The 25,417-nt window shown below is 43.2% G+C and overlaps 2 protein-coding genes across 2 annotated transcripts in view; one reads left to right on the top strand and one right to left on the bottom strand.

Annotated features, from left to right (window-relative positions):
- The window catches only part of nfatc1 (nuclear factor of activated T cells 1), a 38,500-nt gene extending 21,545 nt beyond the window's left edge, over positions 1–16,955 (top strand). The window contains exons 7-10 of the mRNA XM_080011049.1: positions 2,452–2,507; positions 5,757–5,889; positions 9,222–9,857; positions 16,486–16,955. Of these exons, the coding sequence (XP_079867175.1) occupies positions 2,452–2,507; positions 5,757–5,889; positions 9,222–9,857; positions 16,486–16,541 (881 nt within the window). The 3' untranslated portion in view covers positions 16,542–16,955. The remainder of the gene's footprint in view (positions 1–2,451; positions 2,508–5,756; positions 5,890–9,221; positions 9,858–16,485) is intronic.
- A 5,026-nt stretch (positions 16,956–21,981) lies between these two features.
- slc52a3-2a (solute carrier family 52 member 3-2a) lies at positions 21,982–23,971 on the bottom strand (the record flags this gene model as incomplete). The annotated part of the gene is made up of 3 exons (XM_080011859.1): positions 21,982–22,203; positions 22,353–22,476; positions 22,953–23,971. 3 exons carry the CDS (start codon positions 23,969–23,971, stop codon positions 21,982–21,984), a joined length of 1,365 nt encoding a protein of 454 aa, XP_079867985.1.
- Between the last annotated feature and the right edge of the window lie 1,446 nt (positions 23,972–25,417).

Genomic DNA, 25,417 nt, shown 5'->3' with positions numbered 1-25,417 from the left:
TGTGAGTGTGCGTGCGTGCGTGTGTGTGTGTGTATGAGATAGAGGAAGGGAGAAACTGGAGTGGGAGACTGAACAGGGAGGCAGACAGGCAACAAAAAAAAAAAAAAAAGAGACAGGAGGGGAGAAGGAAATGGGAGAGAGAACGACACGAGGGATGTTCGGATCAGTCGTTCAAACAACCCCCCAAAAAACAAAATGTCCAAATGGTGCGACCAGCGCTGATTCAATTAAAGCTGGGTTTTAGAATTCATTACTCTTACTCTCAAGACTGTGATGTGGTTTTTGGCTGAAATATCCTTAATTTGGCAAGTGTAACACAGCATGAAAAATAAAAGAAAACCCAAAAAACCCACTGGCGCTGCAAGGCCAAGGCAGTATCACTTTCCCCCTCTTTCATCCCTCCATCCTTCATCCCTCCATCCTTCCTCAGTTCTAACTGATCAAAGTGCAGAAAGTCTGCTGAGTGGTAGGGTATGTAACTCAGCAAATTATTATTAATAATAATAATAATAATAATAATAATAATAATAATAATAATAATAATAATAATAATAATAACAACAACAACAACAACAACAATAATAATAATCATAATCATCATCACAATAATCATAATAATAATAATAAAACAGTAATAGCCAAAATAAACATGAATTTTTACTCCAGTTAGCTTTTTCTTTAATTGTGAAAAGCACTATGCAAATAAAATATGCAATTATTATTATTATTATTGAAAGAAACAAACAATACAAGCATGAATACATTGATACAACAAATAAAAGAATGGATACAAATGTTTATAATAATAGTATAAAAACAATAATTGTATAATGATCATATATAATGATTCATCTCCATGTGGAAATAAATATAATACTACTTATAATAATTATCATAATAATAATAGTACAATATTACTAGTAATTTACAATGATCATGTAAAATATTAGATCTCCACGTGAAAGAAAAATATAATAATAATAATAATAATAATAATAATAATAATAATAATAATAATGAATGCATGAAAAATATAATAATACTTTTTATTCTCGGCCTTGTTAATAAACAAGAGCTGATTAAAAAAGTGGTTCCCATCTTTTGCCTTTAAACGGTGTTAAAACGCTGAAAATATCTTTCCTGCTCACCACTCGCAGACCAGAATAACAAATCAAACTTGTTTTTTTTAGGGGAGCTAATGCTTTCCAACATTTAATTACGACCTATTTTATTGCCCGAGGGGAAACCTTTACTGTGACAAGTTGGAGTTAAAAGCGAATTCCCAGATTTTTGGGAGGAAAAATAAAAACCTTGAGCGTTTAACAATAGTTATACCAAATATCTTCATATCTAAATCTACGAACTGAAGAAAACCTTGACAGCTTTAACGGTCGACGAGCAAGTCATCTGTTTCCATTCTTTCTGGGGGCGAGCGACGATCAGAATCCAGAACTTTAAAGCTCTCTTTTGGAATGGCTCATACGCATTTTGGGGGTTACACAAGAGAACAATCGCGGCTTCTCTCACCCGCCAAAAATGTCCGCCCTCCCTTCGGTGCGGCTGCGATATAATCCTTGCATCAGACTTCCAGCAGACTCTTCATTCTGTATCTGCTATCCATCTCTCTCTCTTTCTCTCTCTCTCTCTCTCTCTCTCTCCCTCTCTCTCTCCCGCTCTCTCTCTCCGTTTTCTCTCCCCTTCTCCAGTGAGAGTCAGACGAGGGATGTGAGCTCACGATCCGCGGGTCAGACAGGATGACGGTCTTCGATAGCGGCTGCTTTACACGTCTTGCTGACGCAGCAGACGATGCCGACAACACTCGCGGAGTTTCGTATGATTTCATCGCTGTTGGGTAAACTGGGAACGGTTGCCGATCCAAGTAGGGCAAACTGGGGGCGACACACTAGAGTGACACACTCTAAAGCCAACGCTTGATCCTGGGGGTGTTTTTTAACTTTAAAGTGGTAATCCGTGAGATTCTTTTGTTAAAAAAATAAATCCCATATTTGACATTTATCCCATATTTATTTAGGCACTTATTATTAGAAACAACCGTTCAATGTATTTGCGCCGTGCAAGTTCCCAGTTTCCATTGTTGGCAGTGGGGTCTGCCACTGATTGGGCACATGCAAGAAATGAAAAGCAGCTGCGGCGAGTTTGTAAAGCAGAGTAGCTGGTTGTGATCATTAGACCGTCGATATGGATATGGAATTCTGTCAAGGTCAGCATTAGACACACGACACAGACATTCTTATGGATTACCACCGTAATAATTACAAAAGTAAGCTCTGCTACGTATGAGCAAGCTACTATTTTTCACCACAACGTTCCAAATGCCGTTTCAAATATGATTCTATTCCAACTCTAATTTCTAACGATTCAAAATGCTTAGAAACACAGTGATGATCACAATATTCTAAATATTATTCTTTGTTTGCGTGTTTTCTACAGACGGTCATCACCTCTGGGAGGCCGAGGCCAAAGTGGAGAAGGAAGGATCCAAGCCTGTAAGTAATTCTCTCCATTCATTACAGGTCTGAGTTTTTTTAGGGTAGTTAGAATCTGCTTCAACCAATGTGATAAATAAAAATTGTAAATTGAAACTAAAAAAATTACTGACCGGCAACAGAGCATTCTTACTCCAAAGCTTTTTTTAATTTCATTTTATTTAATGGTCATTTCTTTGACGCTATTCTTCCCGACTAGTGATCTGTGAATCTAGTTATTTAATTCTGTTAGTCAGATCGGTCTTGGCCCAGTAAATGTCTGCAAGAATGGAAAGTTGTGTTTAAGTTACCCAAAGAAATACTCAGTCTGCATATTTTATAACCTAAATTAATAATCTAGTTAAAATGTAATTCTGCAACTTTTATCTTTCTTAGCCCCAATCAAAGTATTCTTCCCGGAATGCACAATTGACTTAAAAATGACATTTTTGGCCATTAGTAAGTCTAAATGAGTAATCCAGTTAAACTATTATTCTATAATTCAGATCAGTCTAAACAAATAAAACTACTCTTCCGAGAATGCGCTATAAAAACAAAAGTTGAATAACCACCCTTCATAACGTCGCACTGAAAATGGATCTACAAAAGAACAGTAGATCCATGGTAAGATCAGAGAGAGAGAGAAAAAGAACAGTCGCGACAAAGAAGAAAAGCGATTCCTGGTCGAGGTGTTTTAAAAACGAGTGGATGGAGAGATTCCCGAAAGTTCATGCCTCAGCCACACTGTGGGAGTTTGGGTTTGGCAGATTCCAGTCTTGGCCTGGGAAGGCCGAGGTGTGGGGTGGGGGGTTGAGAGAGAGAGAGAGAGAGAGAGAGAGAGCGAAGGAGCAGTGTGTTGTGGGAGAGTGGGAGATAGAGGAGGGAATTAGACATGTGTCTACACATGAGGAGCTGCACCTGCTCCCTGTGTACACACACGCACACACACGCACACACACACACACACGCACACACACGCACACACACACACAGAGAGCCACATCTGTGTGCCGCAGCAGTCGTGGGGCTTCTTCCTCACTCATCTGGATTCGTCCAGTTTTAAACAGCCGCGGTGCCTCGTTTCGCCTCCTGACAGGGCTTGACTGTAACGTTTGCCCAGTTGCCCCGGACAACCAGATTTGGGTCATTGTCGACCGTCCCCTGCGGTGTGGTAATGATAAGCAAAGTGTTTATATAGTTTAACGTAGTACCAAAAAAAATAAAACAAAAGAAAGTTAAACTACAGTCAAGATATTGATGCTTTGCATTGTTTACCTTCAAAGAAGACAAACTGTTCAAATGGGAATTACTGTATTACAAAACAATCCCCCCCTTTCTTAAAAAAGTGTTACATCTTTCCAAAAATTACATAATAGATATGTTTCCCCTTTCTTTGTGACTTTCTTATTCCCGAAAAATGGATTATAATTATATAGGATCATTATCCCTCAATCGTATAATGATGCAAATTAATTTTTGTCATTCTCAACCAAAGGCTGACGCATGCCAAGTTGGAAACCGATGGAAAAAAGTTAGCGACAATGATGGTGCTAGGACTGAGGAATGTTTTGGGGAGGTTGGTTTAAAGAATAGAGATTTGGACTTCATGTATATCTTTCTTTCTGTTGTCCTATAGATTGCCCTAGATTTTCATGATTTCAATTATTCATCTGAAACAATGAGCAAATATCACAGTATATATTAAATGTTCACAATAGCTGTGATAATAAATTATTCTATAAAGTCCAGCCTTCGATAGAAAGAAATAACGCGACTAATAATGATATATATATATATATATATATATATATATATATATATATATACACTATAAGTAATAATATATAATAACAAGTAAAATAGTTTTACCCGTAGTTGCTCATAATCTAAGGTAAATTTAAGTGGAATCTACCGTGAGAAACCGAATCCATCCTCCTTTTCTCTTATTATTTAATCCTCTTTACACCAATTATAGTGCATTTTAATTTATGTTCTTTTCAGCTTCTCGGTAAAGAGAAAGAGGATCGTTTAACGGTTGGCCATTAAACTATCCTCGTTCTGGGAAGTATAATGACCTTGGGGCATGAACACCTTTTTTATAAAGAGTCTACTGAACTTGGTGTAAAAAGACTCTTATATAAATAGAGTATACGGGAGCTAAATCTCTACAGACTCACACTGAACTTTGACATTATTTACACCAGTAATATGAGTACGATGTTCATAATTTAAAAGCTGAGCCATTTTCTCGGGGATTTAAAACCTTCACTTTCAAGGATGGCCGAAGCGAGCCCAAGGGCAAAAATAAATAAATCAGTGCTTCGTGTGGATTCAATTGAAATGACGGCTGCAGTGATTTAATGAAACGTGTTGATCCAGCCGCCTCCACCAAAACGACTCAGATGGACTACTTCCTCTTGGGCTCCAAAATCCTGCATACACACTGAACACACACGCAGATACACATGCACGCACACTCGCACACGCACAGACACACACACACACACACACACACACACACACACACACACGCACACACACGCACACGCACACACGTATTCCCTGAACCAGTGGTGGAAAGCACTGTTTCAGGTACTTTGTATGTACTTAAGTACATTCTTCGAGTATCTGTTATTAACTATATTCAGTTTCAGAGACATTGTACTTTTAATCCACTACATTTCAAAGCAAATATCTGTACTTTTTACTCTACTCTACTTTACTCTACATAACTTTTTATGATATATATATATATATTTATATATATATCATTATAATGATATAATTATTATATATTAGGTTATATGGTTATTATTATAACCATATAACCTTTTTATAACCTTATAATAACCAAATTAAACCCTCATTATAACATATAACCTTATTATAACCAATTAACCTTGTTATAACATATAACCTTATTATAACCATATAATCTAATAATAACCTTATAATAACCTCATTAGACCCTCATTATAACATATAACCTTATTATAAGCATATAACCTTACTATAACCTGATGACCTTATTATAACATATAATATTATAGCCTTATTATAACCATATAACCTTATTATAATGTTATTACAACCTCATTAGACTCTCATAATTACCACATAACCTTATTATAACTTTATTATAATCCTGTAACCTTATTATAACGTTATTATAACCTTATAACCCTATTATAACCTTGATCGTGACAGCCCTCTTTGTGAAAATGCTGCGATCCATGACTTCATCATATTTTTTATTTCTCTGCTTCCCAGAATTCCCTGCTGGTTGAAATCCCTCCCTACCGGAACCAAAGGCTGTCCACTCCGGTCCAGGTCAACTTCTACGTGTGCAACGGCAAGAGGAAACGGAGCCAGTACCAGCGCTTCACCTACGTCCCCGCCTCCGGTAAGCAACGGGCCCCAACCGGCCGCACCCCATCCCCCAACCGGCCCCACCCCTGTCCCCCTGTCTCTACTCCCCGTCCTCTCCTTTGCCTCTGTATCCAATGCTAATTACATACCAGTGAGCCGTCATTTTACATCTGAAAAAGAGAAGAAAGGGTTCATAGTCATTCCTTTGTCTGGTGGTTTTATAAGGAGGAACAAAGGGGGAAAAATGTTATTAATCCTCCATTGTAAAAAAAAACCAACCCAAAAACATCCATCTCCACAAAATGTGTTCTTTTCCGTACCTGTAGCGGTAGGATAACCAGGCAGTGAGTGGACGCGAAAGGGGCGGCGGACACGGCGATGTGAATAGAAATGGTAGTGCCAGGCTAAATAAAAGGAAAACATAAAAAAAGAGCACTGACCCACGAAATGAAATAAAAAAAAATATATAGAAAAATAAAACAAACACAGCTAATTGAGCATCCAGTTGGTGGTTCAAAGCTCCGGTTCAAGCTGGACCGGAGCTGCCGTGGATGTGGGCGCCCGAGAACCCTCCAGTCAAAGCGGACCATTGTCCTCCAGGGATGGGGAGAGATCAATGGAGGGGACGGCGCGAGGGACAGCCCCGTCTGGTCAGTGTCTCCGACGAGCCGAGGAGAATATTAGCTGCATTAAGGTCACACGCTGCCTGGCTAGATGGATGGATGTCTGGCTGGCTGGCTGGCTGGCTGGCTGGCTGGCTGGCTTGATGGATGGATGGATGGCTGGCTCGATGGATGGATGGATGGATGGATGGATGGATGGATGGATGGCTGGCTGGCTGGCTGGCTGGCTTGATGGATGGATGGATGGATGGATGGCTGGCTGGCTCGATGGATGGATGGATGGATGGATGGCTGGCTGGCTGGCTGGCTGGCTGGATGGCTGGCTGGATGGATGGCTGGCCTGCTGGATGGATGGCTGGCTGGCCTGCTGGATGGATGGCTGGCTGGATGGATGGATGGCTGGCTGGATGGATGGATGGCTGGCCGAATGGATGGGTGGCTGGATGGATGGATGGCTGGCTTGCTGGATGGCTGGCCTGCTGGATGGATGGATGGCTGGCCTGCTGGATGGATGGCTGGCTGGATGGATGGATGGCTGGCCTGCTGGATGGATGGATGGCTGGCCGAATGGATGGCTGGCTGGATGGATGGGTGGCTGGCCTGCTGGATGGCTGGCCTGCTGGATGGATGGATGGATGGCTGGCCTGCTGGATGGATGGATGAATGGCTGGCTGGGATGGATGAGATGGATGAGATGGATGGATGGATGAGATGGATGGGATGGATGAGATGGATGAGATGGATGGATGGATAGATGGATGGGTGGATGGGTGGATGGGTGGATGGATGGATGGCTGGATGGCCGGCTGGATGGATGGCCTGCTGGATAGATGGATGGCTGACTGGCTGGGATGGACGGATGGACGGATGGACGGATGGACAGATGGATGGCTGGGTTAAGAGGACAAGATGTCGTGCCAGCTTGGACAAAAAGGTAGAAAGACTCCTAAACTTCCATTTCCAGTTTCAATGAGAAGGAGAAAAAACTGAGAAATCACCCTTTGTGTTTAACGCAACTCCAGATTTGCAACCATTTTATTTTACCCAAACAGCGGGCATTTGTGGCATTTTCACTTCTGCTGCTTTCGTGTGCTGACACTCAGACTTCCTTCTTGTTGGAGATGAAAATTGGGGTGTGAGAGTATTGTGGTCGGTGTAAAACTGTTTCCTCCAGCACAAAGTGGAGGAAGAGGAACCAGCGAGAGTCTCCGTATACCATCTTTCGGCTGATCCAATTTGCCCAGTGAGATTTTAGTGAAAAACAGTCAATGAATATCTGTTTATTGTTGTCTTCAAAGTGGAAATCCACAAGATCGTCCAGAATCGCAACGTTTTTATTTCTGATATTCGGGTTTACCCTCGTAAACCCCTGTGAAAAGTTTCCTTTCCTCTCTGATCGGTTGATTTATTTGGTTCCTCGGTTGAGGTGGTGGGGAGTTTTTTTGATCCAAGGGGGCTGCTCTTTTGACCACAACTAGCTACGCTGCTTTATCGAATTCACTGTGTGCCCGATCAATGGCGGACCCCGCCACCCACAATGGACGCAGCATACAGATGAGCACATGCATAACAGTATTGCATAGCTGTTTCTTAAAATTAAAAAAAAAAAAGCCAGCTAAATAAAGCCTAAAACACGGTGTTTTCTTTATTCATTACATAACAATCTCATGGTTTACCACTTTAATAGAGACCTTCTCCTGAAAGTGGCATCCATTTGAACATAAACATTGCAGATAGACAATATGCAGCTTTGTGCACGCGACCATACAAGACCCTCACTGTCAGCAGCCAAACAACTTCAGAGAGTTAAATTGGATGATCATGAGGAACAATAGAGCTAAAGCAATTTACAAGCAATTTATTTTAAATCCAAACGGACAATCGCACATTATGATGTGAAACAGCCATGAAACAAAGAAAATAGGTTTATAGTGATTCAATAACGCCGAGGCAGTGATGGATCTCCAGTCAAGCCTATTGCAGTCGTTTGGTCGTACCCTCCCTCTGCCATCGCTTGTTATATAAGATTAATGCCGTGTCATAATTTTAAGGCTTAGCGCTGGAATCTGGATGGGTGGCCAAGTCCCGGGGACGGAGAACAAGGCGGGTAAAGAAGTGCTTCGCTGCTCTGAACTGAACCGGAGAAGTCCCCTCGCTCGTATAAACTCTGCCACCGCAAGCCTCCAAGCCTCTGAAGCCACCATTTTGTCTAAGTCGGCCACGTCTTGCAATAAGTGGTTCCGATTAAAGGGGGAGAAAAGAAGAGAGAGAGAAGAGCTTTCACATTGAGTTGAACTTTTTTTTTTTTTTTCTCGTCGTCTCAGAAAGAGTGCAGTAATTTACTTTAAATTGCGGATGCCTGTTGAGTATGAAGCTCCCGCTGCCGCAACATATTTCATATCGCACATTTCGAGGATATTAGCGCCGGAGTTGCATCCAAAGAAAATAGGCCTCTTTTATTGTAGAACCAGCTGGATTTCTCCTGCGGTGGTGACTCATCCCCCCCGTTTTTTCTTCTTTCGCTCCCTTTTTTTCTCGTTTTGCAAATATTTTCATCGGGGTGGGGTTGTGTGGGGGGGTTGAGGCCTAGACACAGAGTCTCATTGATGGGAGTGTTTGTTTGCCGGTGGGTCTCCTAGCCACAAGCCCACTTGCTCTCTCACAATTGCTCCCACTCGCAGTGAAGCAGCCTGGACATGTGTTTACTCATTTCCCCTCCACCCCTCTGTCTCCTTTCTGTCAGTTCCAACCATAAAGACGGAGCCCTACGATGACTACGATGCCCCGCTGGTGTGTGCCCAGCGAGGCCCCGGACTGCCGCTGCACCCAAAGCCGTACTTCACCCCACAGGTCCTGGCTCCCATGGTGCCCTCTGACGCCAGGCCCTGCGTGCTGGGCGGGCCCTTCCCCGCCGGCCAGCAGAGGCTGGCGGCCAAGCCTTCCTCACTGTCCTCCTCGTCCTCCCCCAGCACCAGCCCCAAGTTGCACGACCCCTCCCCGACGCCCTACTCCAAAGGGCTCCCGACCCCCCTGCCCCAGCACCCGGGCCCCCAGTCATCCTCCATCTCCATCATCCAGGAGACGCCGGGACGCCTCCAGACACCGAGCCTCTACCCGCCCAGCAGCGCCTCGTCCTCTCCGGCCTCGCAGCCCTCCACCCCGGGCGCCGGGCCCGACGCCCCCTTCTCTCCGGCCATGTGCATGACACCGGCCCGGCCCGGCAGCGGGAACACCAGCCCAGTGGTGGTGCAGCAGCAGCTCCATCCCAAGGTGCCGGAGAGAGGAGGGCGCCCCCTGCAGGGGGAGGGAAGCCCCCACACACTGGCTGTCAACATCAAGCAGGAACCACAGGAGTTGGACCAGATGTATCTGGACGACGGTGAGAGAGAGAGAGTGTGTGTGTGTGTGTGTGTGTGTGTGTGTGTGTGTGTGTGTGTGTGTATCTGTGTGTGTGTGTATCTGTGTGTGTATGTATCTGTGTGTGTGTGTGTATCTGTGTGTGTATGTATCTGTGTGTGTGGTAAAAGGTGCACAGCAGACCACAGTATTGGCAAATAACCCATCTTTTCACCTCATTGTTAATAACATGAGAATGTCCATCTGCCTCCCCAGCCATGTGGGTCTGTCAGTCTCAGATATTTATTCAGTAGCTGGATCAAAGTAACCTGGGAGGCCTGCGGCCCGACGCGTTGAATTCTCAATGAGGCAACCCCGGCTCCAGCTCCCTGATAAAACAAATGCAGCTTTTTTTCTTGCAACCACTTTTATTCATCTAGCACAGACAGCATGAGAGGGTTTTTTTTTTCTTTCCCGAAACAGAAAGTCTATGATGTCAGCGGCGCTGGCCACCGAAGTCCTTGCAGCCGCGTGTTCTGTGCCGCGGTGATTTGAAATAAATGGGATGAATGAGCTTCCCCGGGGCAGAGAAACAAACCGGTTGCCTGGCCCCATATAAATCACGGGGAGGAAAGCCTCTCTGGGTGCAGCAGATGAAGGCTAACGTTAACCAGTAGCTATCAGTGGAATGAGTGGGGGAGAGCGGTGGGGGTGTGAGGGGCTGGGGGGGGTTGAAGTGCTAGCAGAGCCGCCACCGAACTGTCTGGCCGGGGCTTCCTGATGACTGCGGATGGGCCGTCATGGCTCGGAGCGTTCCCATGCCACTTCCTGCACCGGGTCTGGGTAAAGACATTAACACTTGTTATTCCCGTCTGGGGGGACGTGCAGCCCGCCGCAGTCAATGGAGCCGTTTCACTTGCGCTCAGGCATCGGTGCCACCATCGCCCAAATATAAGTATAAATGTATGTCAGCGTAGACAGGATGTAAATGCCCAACCCCCCCCCCCCCCCCCCCGCCTCGCACTGTTTTCATTGGCAAATCGTGGGACGTTTTAACCGAGCATTCCACAGTTAATGTGGCTTTTCACTTTGTTGAATTTTTTGGGCCGAGGTTCTTGGGGTTTACGGGCTCACTCAGGTGTGGCGTAACTTTGATTCCTCGTTGGCCATGTTCTTTACGGCTCACGTAATGAAACGTGGGATTTCGAGGCAGCGGAGACACACAAGGAAGGTCTGTGTAACTTGGGATTTTGCAGGTAGTAGTAAAGTATAGAACAATTTGTACATTATTTCCGAATGTCAGACATTGATTGATGGCTGTTTGAAGATGTTGCCCATACAAAAGTTTTTTACACGGACAGATTGAATGCCTTAAAGTGTGACGTGGAATTATATTTACTAGGATATTCATTCGACATAATAAATAAGTTAAAACACGCGTGGCACATTTTCCCACAACACTCTCTTGAAGAAGATTCAAGATTCAAGATTCAAGATTCAATAGGTTTATTCATCACATACATATGCAGTGAAATGTCAATGCAACGCATATATGCAAGAACCGCTCCCCTGTCTGTTTACCTTAAAGTGGAAATCCATAAAATTGCCTGTGTTAGGTGGAATACACTACTACTATACTACTCCAATGTTACTCCCAGAATTACATTGAAACAACATTTATTTAAATGTTTCTACATCTAAGTTTACTTTCGTCTTTGCTCCAAGACGGTCATTTTCCTTTCTCTAAAGAAATTCATTTTCTTGCTGGCAGGCCCCAGCACCCAACAATGGAAATAACATAATAGAGGAGCTCATGTGTAACAGAAATACATCGAGTCGCTGTTTCCTAAAAGGTTTCTAGCAAAAAACAAAGTCAGATATGGGATTTTTTTAGCAGATAATCCCACAATTGTACGCGTCAACACAACATCATGATTTAGGATTGCACCCCAACGCGGTACAACACTCTCAACCTCTCCCCTTTCATCATTCCCGTTATCTGTCTCCCTGTTTGTTCAGCCTTCCTAATGATGTACAGGACCACCCCCCTTCCCCCACCCCTCACCCCTCGTCTCATCTACCATTTTTCTCGCTGTCCTCTGGGAGGTTACGAATTTCTTTGGTCATGGAAACTCTTAGCAGTCTTACTGGACCGGAGCCGGCTGTGTAGGTTGGAGGCTGCAGAGTCTGGTCCGCCGCTCCGGGAGCGGAGGGAGATGGAGGCGGGCCACGCCGCCGTAAAACATGCTGACTCGACTGCAGAGGTCTGGATGCTGCCTTTTTGGCTCCCAAAACCTTATGGACGAGCAGCGCTGAGCCGCACGTTGCACTTCACAGCAGTTTACCGCGGCTTGTGTTTTAGTGAGGTAACATGTAAGAAAAACAGACTTCTTCTTTTTTGTCGGTGGGGTAACAGTTTGTACAAAGAACCTTTTTATTAATTGATGTTGTTTTCTTAAAAAAAAACTCCGTAGAGCAGCTGATAGTGTAATATTGCTTCCAAGTAAAACCTTGGTGGAATGAAGTTTCACCGGCGCAAATTGCACCGAGGGACCGGCTGGATCCCGGCGAGGGGACGCGGCTCGCAGGCCAAGAACATCTCGTCTTGTGGACCCAAAATGGCTGCCAGCTCCCCCATCTCCTGCCGTGGACCATGGATTAATCGTTTTCAGAGGTGGTTCACCTGGCACACTGCCCTAAACGGCTCTCCGGTCGTATTGTCCGCTCGAAGGAGGTTCTGTCGTTATTTTGGCCCGGATCGCATTCGGCACGTTTGAGCCCTTGATGAGGCGAGCGGCGCTGTCCCGCAAATTGTTTTGGTGCCTCTCATTTCGTGGGGGGGTTTCCTGGAGGGAGCGCCGAGCTCTATCAGTGCGATCCAGCTGCTCCGGGTCCTCGACGGGACCGGAAACAGGATTCTGGATTAGCTCATGCTGCCTGATCACTAACTGTGAAATTACACACGTAGAACACAAACAAAACCTTTATTACCTCTTTTAGCGTCCTCCCTCAGCCCGAGCTCTCGCAGCTGACAGCGATGGTGTCACAATTGCACACGGCCTACCATTTTCTAACCATTGTAGCACCAGACGTCCCTTTCCCCAGCAGCTTTCTCTGGCCTTTCCTGGGGGATCCCTAGGTGTTCCCAGGCCAGCCCAGAGATGTACAGTAATCCCTCCAGTGTGTCCTGGGTCTCCTCCCAGTTGGACGTCTCCGTTTTGTGGGAACTGCCGCATTACACTATGTCAGGCGTTTAGATTGAACAGCTACAAAATACCATGCATTAAATTGTATCTGTCCAAATCGATATTTCCTTCCAAATTCTCTCACTCTCTCTCTCTCTCTCTCTCTCTCTCTCTCTCTGTCTCTCTCTCTCTATCTATGGATTTAGTTGGCTTGTTTCCCAAGGAGCATCTATTTGTGATGTTTACCATGTATCCGTTATTATAAAGTGACTCTAAAATGATTCATTATTAATTTAACATTTTTGTTTAAATTATGTATATATATATGTATTTTGTATTTTTTAAGAATATTTTTATAGATACAATTCAGTTAAAAGTTAAGTAATACAAATAGCTAATAAAAATATTCATACATAAATACATAAATAATATATATAAAAAAATATATATACATAAAAACTTACAATCAAATACAATAGTATAAATATATTATATATTTAATAATATAATATAATATAATATAAATATATAATATATAATATATATATATATTATATATATATTATATATATTATAAATAGTATTTTGCTTTTTCCGACCATTTTGCTGTGAGAGATTCCTTTTCACACCAGCGTAGCATTCATCCCTCACCTCTCCCTGCAGCCAATCGATGTAACAGAAGCCACATGGCGCTAATGTGTTGTGGGGGCCTATTTTTAGTGCTTTGTTGCGGACGTATGGCCTGAATCATCAGTAAACACACTTAAAGATCAATTAATTGATTTCTCTTATTCAATTAGATCCTTCACATAAAATGTAGCGGCACCATGAAAGTAGGCCATGGCAACGGGCCGCGCTAACAGTCGATGCCGTGGCCTCGAAAAGGGGTCGGTGGCCTTCTCCAGTGTTCTACTGCTGTTTGAACGCGGTGTGCATGGTTCTGAATCTTATCTGACCCACATCTTTTTAAAGATTTCAAGATGGCTGGCAAAGAAAGAGCCCCATAAAGCGTCCATCAGCCACGGCTGTTAGCATACAGCCGTTGACATGATGTGGAGGTCACTGATGTCTTGATATCCAGGATTTACTGCCGACATCCTGGCTCACTGTACTCACCGAGATGTTGCGGTAATGGCGTCCCCCTGGAGGTTTGAGGTCAAAGAGGATATCCTTCAACTTCCAGACGCACGGACGGTGGAAGTCAGATCAAATACGGCCGCTGAAGGTCTGTGGCTTCTGGTCCAGTCCAGCCCGTCTGGTACGCTCGGGCAGAAACAACACATGGCCGTGGAACGATCTGGAGGGTGGGGATGGAGTTCCAGTATTTCATTTCTTGTGGTTGTAATCGGTTCATTTTCCCTGAGATAACACAGCTGCTGACTGCGTTGTGTTCCGATGGCAAAGTCCGCTTATGGTGTGTCTTGCAATACTGTACATAAAGGGAGAATTTGACTAATTCTAATCTTACAGTCATCATAACAGTCGTCACCCATCTTCGTGAAATCGGACCTGAAAGCCCACCAAAGTCTGGTCTCTAAGCTCCGTCCAGACGATAGATTCCAAGGTCTCCATTGGCAGATGGCAGAATTCCACACCCTTAAAAAGCATTTTTTTATATTTACACACGCACATACGATCCACTAATAGCTAAAAGATGGGTTTGGAAGCGGTTCGCCCCCAGTGATTTACTGCACAGATAAAAGTGGAGCACAGAGGTGAGCCTTTGGAAGCCAAATAGGTACATCTTTTCTTCTCTGGGCCTCGCGCGATGACATGTCGAGCGGAATTGATTTAGATCGACTAGGTATAAATATTATCACCGCCCTGACGAGTGTCTCCGCTGGTTGCCGGGTTGCCAGGTTCCCTGTGAAGGCGTACCGCTGTAAAGTGCACCCCGTTCTCACAGTGCCGTAATAGGTTCAACGTGTACGTGTGCTTCTGTGGCACTTTCGTGTGACACTGTGGCTCTATAAGCGATCCAAAACTCCTTCTGTTCCCTTTATTAACGGCAATCAATCTGCCAGGCAAACCCCACTGTCTTTATTTCTCCAAGGGAGTGTGAAGTATTGTGGCGTGCCATATAATTATATGCAGCTTTCATAACAGCTTGCAGGATTTATTATTTAGCAACCTTCATTGTAGTCTGCGTTGAGAAGCGTGGTAGACTGGGCCCTCGCTATTTTTGCCTGTTTCACAGCCTGTTTCCTAGTACCTGTGGTGGTAATAGTACGTTTCTCTCGGGCTTGTAAATAACTCCGGGGTTCTTGGGGCAGATGAATTGAAATGCAAGGCGTGCCCGTCACCACTGACGCAATAGGAAGTGAGTGGGGCTCCAGGAAGGAAGTTCCAGTGCGAGGGCTCGGGTCGCTCACATGGAGAAACAGAGGATCTCAGGTTCCCGAGCTGCTTTTCCATGTTCTCCAGGCCGGTGTCCGGTCAGAGGGAATTCCCTCTCTTGGCTCGCTGGCTCCAGAGCTGCCCCCTTCCTCCCTGATGTTTCCTATAGCTGCTGGCTCTGGGAGCAGGGAGGCAGGACTGAGCCAAACTCCATAAGAACAAACCTGAACCTTGGCCGTAACTCTGCAGAGCGTTTCCTTCATGCACTGAATCCATTCACACACTGGGACATTAAAGGGTTAATCAAAAATAAACGGCTTCATTGAATACCAACTTGTTGACTGAGATGAAGAAATGAATATCGCAATTGCTTTGGACTTTTCCTTCTCATCAGTATCAGTCTACATGTTTTAAGGTTTTTCTTTTGCTTCAGAATGAGAATTTGAGAATTTGATTTCACATAATTTGTCAAAGAATATACAGTTGATAAAAAAGAGATAAACTAGTGCACTTGGATGCTTATAGAAGACAAGTTGAAGCCCAAGACCTTGCAGCCCAAGGGGATTCGACTAGCCTAGCTCCTGTTAAAAAAATAATAATAATACAATTAAATTAAAAAACGCAAAATGCATGTAAAAGATGTTAAAAAGCTCACCCCGTACTGATGTTGGAAGGTGTATTTCCAAAGCTTCTCTGTGTTCCTAGGAGCTAGGCCAGTCCCTTCCCTCTGCAGCCTTGCATTGTGCTATCACAGTTTGCATACAGCCCTTTACTACTGTATCTCTATACTGGACACGTGCGAATGACATTGGTCTCTGTTCCCTCGTCTGATTGGTAAAGGGTGAATTTCCCAAAAGGATACTCCGAAAAAAGTAGAGGTTGGGTTAGGGTTAAGAGTATTCTTTAAAGCTGGATGTTGCAGGATGTGGTTGCAATATTTTGAATCAGGGCCGATTTCAGTCCAATTCCTTTATCTCCAATGCCGTGATGAAGCATTGGTTTGAGGTTCCCTTCCTTGCATGGACTTGGGTATATTTGAAAATACACCCATGATGCTTCACTTTAGATGTAATAACAAAAGTTGCAATTGCCACACAGTTGTTTCTGATAGAAAACTTATAGACCAGCCATTTGTTTTTCTTTTTGCAGTTAACGAGATCATCAGGAACGACCTATCGAGTATCTCTGTGCACAGCCACGCATAACTTCCTGCCGCCGCCGAAAAAAACAAGAGGTAGTAAAAGGGAAACCCCATCCTACCGCCGCCCACCTCCACCCCTTTCCAAAGAAAACAACAAATGACATACTCTTTCTCTGCGTGCTTGGACTACAGCATGCTGGAAGCAGCAAGAGGATATCCAGGGAGAACAAACACACAAGAAGAGACGCATCGAACAGAACCAGCATCAGCGCGTGCCTTCTCTTTCAAACACACCTTCTTTCAAAAACGCCTTGACTGACTGACTTGTGTTTAGAAAATGTAAAATCAGGTATGAAGCGTCCCTCATCCCAACCCAGAATATGCTTTTAGTGGACCAAGCATTGTTATATATACATGTAATGTATGTCTCTTGTAAATGATCAAGTGCCTATTAGTTACGCTGTTGATATATACAGTATATATATATATATATATATATATATATATATATATATATATATATATATATATATATATATATATACTGTATAAAGCACTCCAGTTTGCCAAACTGTCTTTACAGACAATCTCTCAGAGACAATATAAAACAAAAAGTGCCTTAGACTGGAAAGAGAAAGTGACATTTGGAATTAAAATCTTACTACAGGTGATTACTGTATGTTATTATAAAGGGGCAGTAGCTCAGGAGGTAGAGTGGGTCGTCTAGGAATGTGAAGGTTGCTGATTCGATCGCAGGCTCCTCCTGATTGCATGCTGTAGTATCCTTGAGCAAGACAGTCGACCCCTAATTGCTCTAATTGGGCTGCGTCCATCTGTGTATGAGTAAGTAAGTCACTTTGGACAAAAGCCTCTGCTCAGTAATGATGTAATGTTATTATAATGGAACACTTCCATTCATTCCCAATCAACAATGAGTGCTTAACCACTAAAATAAAAATTGTTCAGTTATTTGTTGTCGCGCCATGAAGACAAGCCTGTGCCTTGTGAAGAATGAACAAATATCTGACAGATGTACTTTTTAAAACAATGCACTGCTAAATTTCAATGCGATGTATAATGCGTAAACCTCGTACTCCGTAGTTACCTTGCCTTTATATTGTTGTAGATTTAAAGCCAATGTAGTTGCACCATATTACATAGATTTTGTATGTACTTTTGTCAGGCCCTATGAAAGGGTGAACATTTTTGGTTCTTCAGCTTGTAAATATGAAGTGAACTGTCTGCGTCAGTGCGAATTGATTTCATAGATATCAGCGCAAAGCAATCATCTCAATTTTTTGACAAAAAGCTTGACTGTTATTAATCCCTGAGAGCTATGCAATACGGTAAGCAGGTAGCGTACAGTACAGTCTTTCCGGGAATGTATGCATCCACGATTGTAATAGGGAAGAAGTTCCGTCATCCAAAGAATAGTTACGGATTTTGAAAAGCAATATATATATTTGAATTAATGTTGGTTTTCTCTTGTTTTTTTTTGTACCAACATATTTATTCTCAGAGCATGTTCCCTGTTTATTCTCGTTTATCGTATAGTTTAGAACATCTTTACCTACATACTGAGGTCAATGCTCCAATTGGTTTCTTAAAGAAAGACTAAATCAGGCTTACCAGAGGTAGTATTGGATATTTATGTATATTTATAAGTCTTAATCCACGCAATAAAAAGGGCATAAATATAAAAAGTCATGTCATGTTTACTGAAAAAGTTTGTAAATGTCAAAAGCTCAGCCTTTTGAATGGTTTTGTGTATTGTCAATAAAAAGTCATCTCTTTTGCCTTTATTTTCTGTCTGGCTGGGTAAAATGATGCTGACCCTGCAATGCATCACCGCAAATAACTTTATCCCCAAGACGGTGACGCCATTGCCATGGTAACTGAAGCCACGACACCAAGTGTGTATATTTATTTTTTTCTGACTCATCGGTTTGTCTATTCACGTCTATTTTTACAGCTTGTTTTTCTGTTTGTTCATCCGTCTGGTTGCCGTCCTTTAAAAGCCCCTACATGTGATGTCCAATAACCTTGATGAGTCCAAACAACCAACCCGACAACCCTATTTTAGTGTTGTTGTTGTTGTTAGGAGACAAAAATGGGTGTTCAGTATTATATTTCTATCATCGCTAATAAACAGCTTGATGCCTCTGTTGCACAAATACTTAAATGTCTCTGGTCCTAACATGTAAATGTTGGTTCCCATTAACTTTTCATAGAACAACCTCGCTGAACGCCTTTCCATTGAGAAAGGTACCGCTCTCCTGCAGCTTCTAACTCTGCTTGGATGCAGTCCAAACGACAAACACATTAAACCCACCTCAACACGTGAAATCTCACTCACATTAACACTCACATTATAGTCACACTTGTCTTCGCGTATTTTTTTTTAACATGTTTTGAATAACCATAAATATGACAGAACATTGCAGTACATGGGAAAAGTCAGCTACAGTAGGATGTAAGTAGGAAGTGACGCAACATCCTGTTTTTAGTCTCTTAAAGAGAGGCTATTATGCAACTTTTCACCAGGTTAATATATTGTCTCTGGGGTCCTCAAAACATGTTTTTCTTTTTTGTTTGTTTGTTTTTTTTGCTGAAAATACCACTCAGACTTTGCATTCGAGCCATTTTAACATGCGTCCTACGGACCCTGACTGAAAAGGGGTTGTTTCAGTGGGAGGAGCCACCCTCGCAAGGCCCGGGGTCCTGTGAGCCAATGGGGTTTGAGCTTTACTCGGGGCCTCTCTTTTGTTTACTCAGCTATCCAGTCCATCAAAATCTGTTTCTGAACAGATTTGAGGTGAGAAATAATCAATCCAGTTGCTGAATTTTCACTCATAGTAGATCTACAAGCCTCATTCAAAAGTTTGTTCTGACTAGCACCACCGGAGACGGCGGGGCTTGGGGCTTTTTTGTTTCATTAAATTACGGAAACGTCAGAAAATAAACAAAAATAAATAAAATAAATACATTTAAGGATTTGTTTGGAGAAACGCGGAGCAGATCGCCCGTCGCAGCCGACAGTACAGTCAGCCTACCGTGGACACACACACACACACACACAGAAAAAAACACAGCAGAATATATTTTTTAATAGTTTATACATTACATTTCTCTCATCTGCAGTTTTGTCATGGACAGTTGGTATTAATTCCTCTTTCTTCTAAAAGATTTGTGCCTTCGATGCCAACGGGTCTGGTCACACTCCAGCTGTGGGTGGAGTCCCTCAAATGGGGGGCAGTTCGAATTCTACTGCAGTGACGTATATTACTGCGATGACACGTAGGAGGGCAGCAGATCTGAACGGCTCATTTCACCACATGTTTTCTGAAACAGCTCACAAAAAAACCGACTGGGTTTTCTTGTTTCACAGTTTGTGTGTTAGTAGGCCCATCAGAGACCCAAAATGTATGTGCACAAGCACTGAAAAAGTCTGTTTCATAGATCCCCTTTAAGATAGCAGGAATGTAGCTAAAAGAGCTGATTTGGGGAAGTACAACCGAAAAACCTGATAAAATGCACGGTTTGCGACCATAAACGCTTGCTCCATTGGACTGCATACAAGCAGAATGAGAAACTGCAGCATTTCTCCACGTTTTTCTATAAATACTCAAAAATTGATGGAACATTTTTTAATTCAACCTGGGTTGAACATGGCAAACGTATCCTTTGAGGAACAACACTTCAGTCAACCTGACCTGACCTGCGCCAACTGAAGCACACACACGCACACACACGCACACACACACACACACACAGAAGGAAAATGCACACAAAATACGCATTTCTTTGAGCCAAAACTCTTTCTAAAGAGTTTCATCTTTGTTCTTTCACATGTGTGATGGCATATTATCTCAGTCGTTCCCTCCATGATGTGGGGATCATGAGCACATTGCATAAATGTTTCACGTATTCCATGTGATCTTGAACAACGACTGTTATTTTTGTTATTTAAAAATAGTACATTTAATAGGTTGTATTTTCTGTTTTTGGAAAGGAGGACTTAGGGTATTTATATTTCCACTTAAATATCGGATATGAGTGCTTTTCCCACTACTTGTGTACTTACAGACAGTATAATGGTTATAATTAAACTAATATTGGGACAATTCCAATGTACCTCTTCAGTGGACATGCTTCTTTGCTCTCTCTTATTTTCCAAAGTGGGGTTGATCATTTCCAAGGAGCACTCTGAGCGATCTGTCTTTGCGACAGAAAATTTGTCTATTGCCCCTAGCGCAGGGGTCTCAAACTCAAAATGACCTGGGGGCCACTGGCCAGGAATTTTTTATTTTTTTGTTTTTCGTAATCCTTTTAGAAGTAGCTCTCTTACTATACTCTCTTACTATATTTAATTCTGTTTTCTATTTTGAAAAGATGAAGTAATTTCGTGTGGATTAATTAAGCATTGCGTTTGAAAAAAAAATTGCGTGGAAGATTTATCAATACATTATCACCATGTAGCTGGCCACATTAAATTGTCTCACGGGCCAGATGTGGCCCCCGAGCCTGTAATTTTAGACCCCTGTCCTGGCGTACAGCACTATGTTGAGCAGGGTTAGGGTTAGTGGAGTGTAAAGTTGCACAGTGACCCCCTGTGGTCTGTTGCAGATTTACTTCCACTGTCCAATGAATATCAACACAGTCCCTTTTTACCCTCGCTTTTATTTTTAATTGTTATAAATTATAATTATAATTATTTATAATAAAAAATAAAATTATTCTTTTATTTATATCGTTCTTTTTTTCATTTTAATACGCTTATACATAGTCTTCTTCAAGTCTGTGTCCAGTGTGGTGTACCCCATGTTCTACCTGTCCATGCAGTGCAAGGGCTTTGGGTGTCACAAGCAGGCAAAGTAAAGGGATAATAATAAGGGAAATAAATCACCTCATTACTTAGTTTTAAGCAGCTTTTTAAAAACACACTACATTGCACTTGACATTGGTGTAGAAAATAATTTAATCAAAAGTATGAGTAAGAATCTATGAAAGCAAAGCCATAAACGTTAAAGAAAGGCAACAAACATAACATATACAATGACATTGTAGAAAAAATATAATATTTAAAACTAGCAGCAAAACCTTTGCACTCATCCCAAATCAGCTTCTAGTTATAACATGAGTTTGGATTCTAAATAGTCAGAATGTGATCTTTTCCTTTCTCTAGCTGGACACAATGTAAAGTTGTTTTTCTAATACACATAGAGATGCACTGTATAAAAGATAAGATTAGACTGATCATGATTTAAACTGGTGTATATTTTCAACTGTATATGCGTACTACTTATGTTCACTACCTTCACAACAGTCTTATGAGCTCTGTATCGTCCTGTGTTACTGCATTACGTTTTGTTCAATGTGTATGTGATCTTAGAAACGAATTTCCTCCCTGAAAGTCCCTGATGGTCCCCCGTTGTAGGACTATATAATCACATTGCATAATACCACTTATATTAGAGGAGGATTACAGCCACTACTGCTAACTCCTACATTTTAATTGGGGAACACTTTGTGTTGCACGGGTCCCCTGATGAAAATAAGCTATACACGCTGACCAATGGAAACATGGTCACAGCCCCCAACAGAGATCCCAGCTGCACTACCGCTCCACACCAGACCAGAGCGCTGTGGCCCTCGTCCCGCAGGATCACCCCGATGATCACCTTCACGTAGGACAGAGTAAGGACGAAGACAGCCCATGCCACCACCTGTGGAGCAGGGGGACAGGCCATGTGAGTTTCACAAAGTTTCGTCATTATCTGGAGTCTGGAATGGAAGATTGGTTCTTAATAAGTACCCAATGCATCCAAACCACGTGTTTACCACGTGAGTGAAGGAAGCCAAGCACTCCACTCACAATGAGGACGCCTCCTGGGGTGTCGTGGACCAGCAGTGGACATGGACTCAGCACTGCCATGCCCATGATGTAGGCTCCCACGCCGCTGCCTACCACTGTGAGAACACCCATCAGCGATAACGACCTGTGTGTGACAAAATGAGTTCCCAACTGTTCGATATTTGCTTGGTGTTTGGGCTGTTTCGGCATCTGGTTGATACTCCGCCATCAATGTCTCACCCTGCCCCCTTAAGTAGGCCTACGCTGATCTCAATCCAATATTCTACTCACGTAAAAGCATTAAAGTATTTACTTGATAAAAAAATGTACCAAAGTATTAAAAGTAAAAGTACTTCTCTACACCTATACATCCTGCGTCATATTTTGGTGTTCAAGACATATTCCATCCTCAATGAACTAAAGTGGAGGTTTGCAAACTTTAACAGCCTGGGTTGGAAAAAGGGTGAACCTTTTACCTCGATTTGTTAAAAGTGATGATGGTCCAGTTTTGGTTGGATGATTGTTCATATCTAAACACTCAAAACTATAAACCCTACCCCAATAATTCAACCAATGACACCCTACCTCAACCATTTGCTTTCTACCCCATGCCAAATATACCTTATTGGGAAGAACATGGCGATGAAGCAGGCCAGAGGGTTGCACAGGGCTGCCATCACGGCTGAGAGGTGGTAGACGTTGTTCCCGTAGGGCAGACAGGAGTAGGACTGCACTGAGGGCAGCACCACGTTGGTGAGGGCGTTGACCCAGCCCAGGATGGCGAAGATGTAGAACACCTGTACCCAGCTGAAAGCCCCAGTGCCAAAGCTGCTGTTGGCCTTGACGCTGGACCCACTCAAGGGAGCCATGATAGGCTTGTGCTGCTTCCCCTTCTTCTGCTGCTGAGCTGCGTTGCTCTTAGCTTGAACCCCATTGGCGTATCGGCCGCTGGGGCGCTCTCTGGTGGCGGCGGGGTGGTAGTTCAGCAGCAGGAACGCCACCAGGCACACCAGCATCATGGCACTCAGGAAGAAAAAAAAAACCTCAGCGGAGAAGTTGGCCGGCTGGTAATGGGCCTCCAGTTCATTTGTCATAGCACTTTGGGAAGTGTTCAATGTGTTTAAGGTCTTTGTGCTGTTTACACAGTGGACCACCCCAACACCCTGAATCAGAGCCACCAGTGCAGGCAGCAGGCCGCTGACACCCTCACCAATGTAGTAGGTGGTGAGATACTGGGGCTTGAGTCGCATCATGAAAGGCAGGAAAGTGACTGAGGAGGTGCAGTCGACGGTGGAAAGGAAAAAGGTGAGGGCCAGGAGGGCGACGCTGCGCGGTGAGCCTGCCACCACCAGGGTCTCCTTCCAGAAGAAGGCCAGCAGGAAGCTAGCCACGGTGCCCAGGCCAATGATCACATAAATGACAGCCACCTCATTTAAAGCGCCTGGACGGAAGCGGTGCATCAGGGTGACGAAGAGCGGCCCCACGTTGGCCATCTGGATGAGAACGGACAGGTAGGACGGCAAGTACCAGCCCTCAGGGATCTGGAGGGTGATGAGGGGCAGCTCCACCCACAGGCCGTTGATGGACACCCAGGAGCCCATGCCGAACAAGCAAGCCAACAGGTGGGTGAACAGGGACATGTCTGATGCGGAGCAGTAGTCACTCAACGTGGGACGTAAGTCTCTAAAAGTGAATAAAAGTGGGAACAAGTGTCAGGTTCCTGGCATGAAGCGTTACAGCATGCTCTGCAATGCACCATGCTAGCAATATGACAGTGGCATCACAGAAGAAATGATATCTTCCTCATATGGGAACTGACACCTCGTCTGGCATGGCCATGTATTCCTCTTGCTTTTGAATATCAAAAAAATATTGTGCATTGGGCATTGAAATAAAATTCCACCATATTGCCCTCAAATTTTCAGGGAAAGAACTTTCAGGAAATAATCTATTTCAGGAAAGAACTCTTCATGCTCATAAGCAGAATAACATGGTTTAAAATGCGATCTTTGATAAAAAATAGGATGATATAAAATTGAAATGCTCCCAGTCAAGAAGTTGAGGGAATACAGCATTAAAGGAAAGGGTGACTGGTTTTCGACTCAGGTCCAAAATGTTGCTCTTTATAACTGGTCATAGTACAACCTCACTGAATGCTTTACTAGTGAGAAACTTACCACTCTACTGCAGCTTCACACTGTGCTCAAGTGAAGATCACTGGGACAAATGTTTAAGCTTTTCAATAACAGGAAACTCACAATACACAATCACTATTATACTATTATAATTATATAATAGTATTTATTGCCTGTGTTGTATTAAATATACATTAGCATAACCATTGTCTCAACTTTTCCCCCTTCTATGGACTCATATTCAACACTAAGGCTCGAATACTGTTTCTCTATCACCTCAAAAGTAACCTTGGGAATATAAAGGGCCGTGAGTTCACCAACATTTGAATCAGGGTCGAAAAATGTCAAACCTATCCTTTGAAAGACACATGTAAGAATAGCACAGCCATAATTGTCAGCGCGCCGCACCGCACAAATTTGCAAACCAAACGAGTAACCGATTAAGTTCTCACTGTGACAGGGAAACAACCTTTGAGCGTGGGCCTATTGTTGCGTGACTGCGGACTGGTTAGGGGATGGGGGTGGCTACAAAATTTGGTTTAAACTAGTTGTTAAGGTAAGCATGACCACCTACTGCACACTAGTAACTTACACCAGCCTTATATAACCCCCCAAAAAAACATCTGTGCAGACCCTTGTTTGTTGAAAAGGATGAAACGATGCAGCGTGAAGCCTTTGATCAACGGTTGAATTACACGAAAATCACTGGAACCACTGGAACTGCACCCACATTTGACAAAGGAATTTAAATCATTCAAAGTTTAAAGCAATGCAATCACACTGTGTATGTTTGGGGATTCATGTGGAAGTGTAGTAAAATGAAATAAATCAGAAAATATTGTAATCTCATTAAAGGATCAACATATTTCAACACTGCCATTCAGGGCACTGAGAAAGAAAGCAGCCCCAAATAGACCAGTATGTAAAATGAAAAGAAAGAAAAATGCTGGG

This window comes from Zeus faber (genome assembly GCF_960531495.2).
Source record: "Zeus faber genome assembly, chromosome: 1".
NCBI lineage: Eukaryota > Metazoa > Chordata > Actinopteri > Zeiformes > Zeidae > Zeus > Zeus faber.
This window is presented reverse-complemented; position numbering and strand designations above follow the sequence as displayed.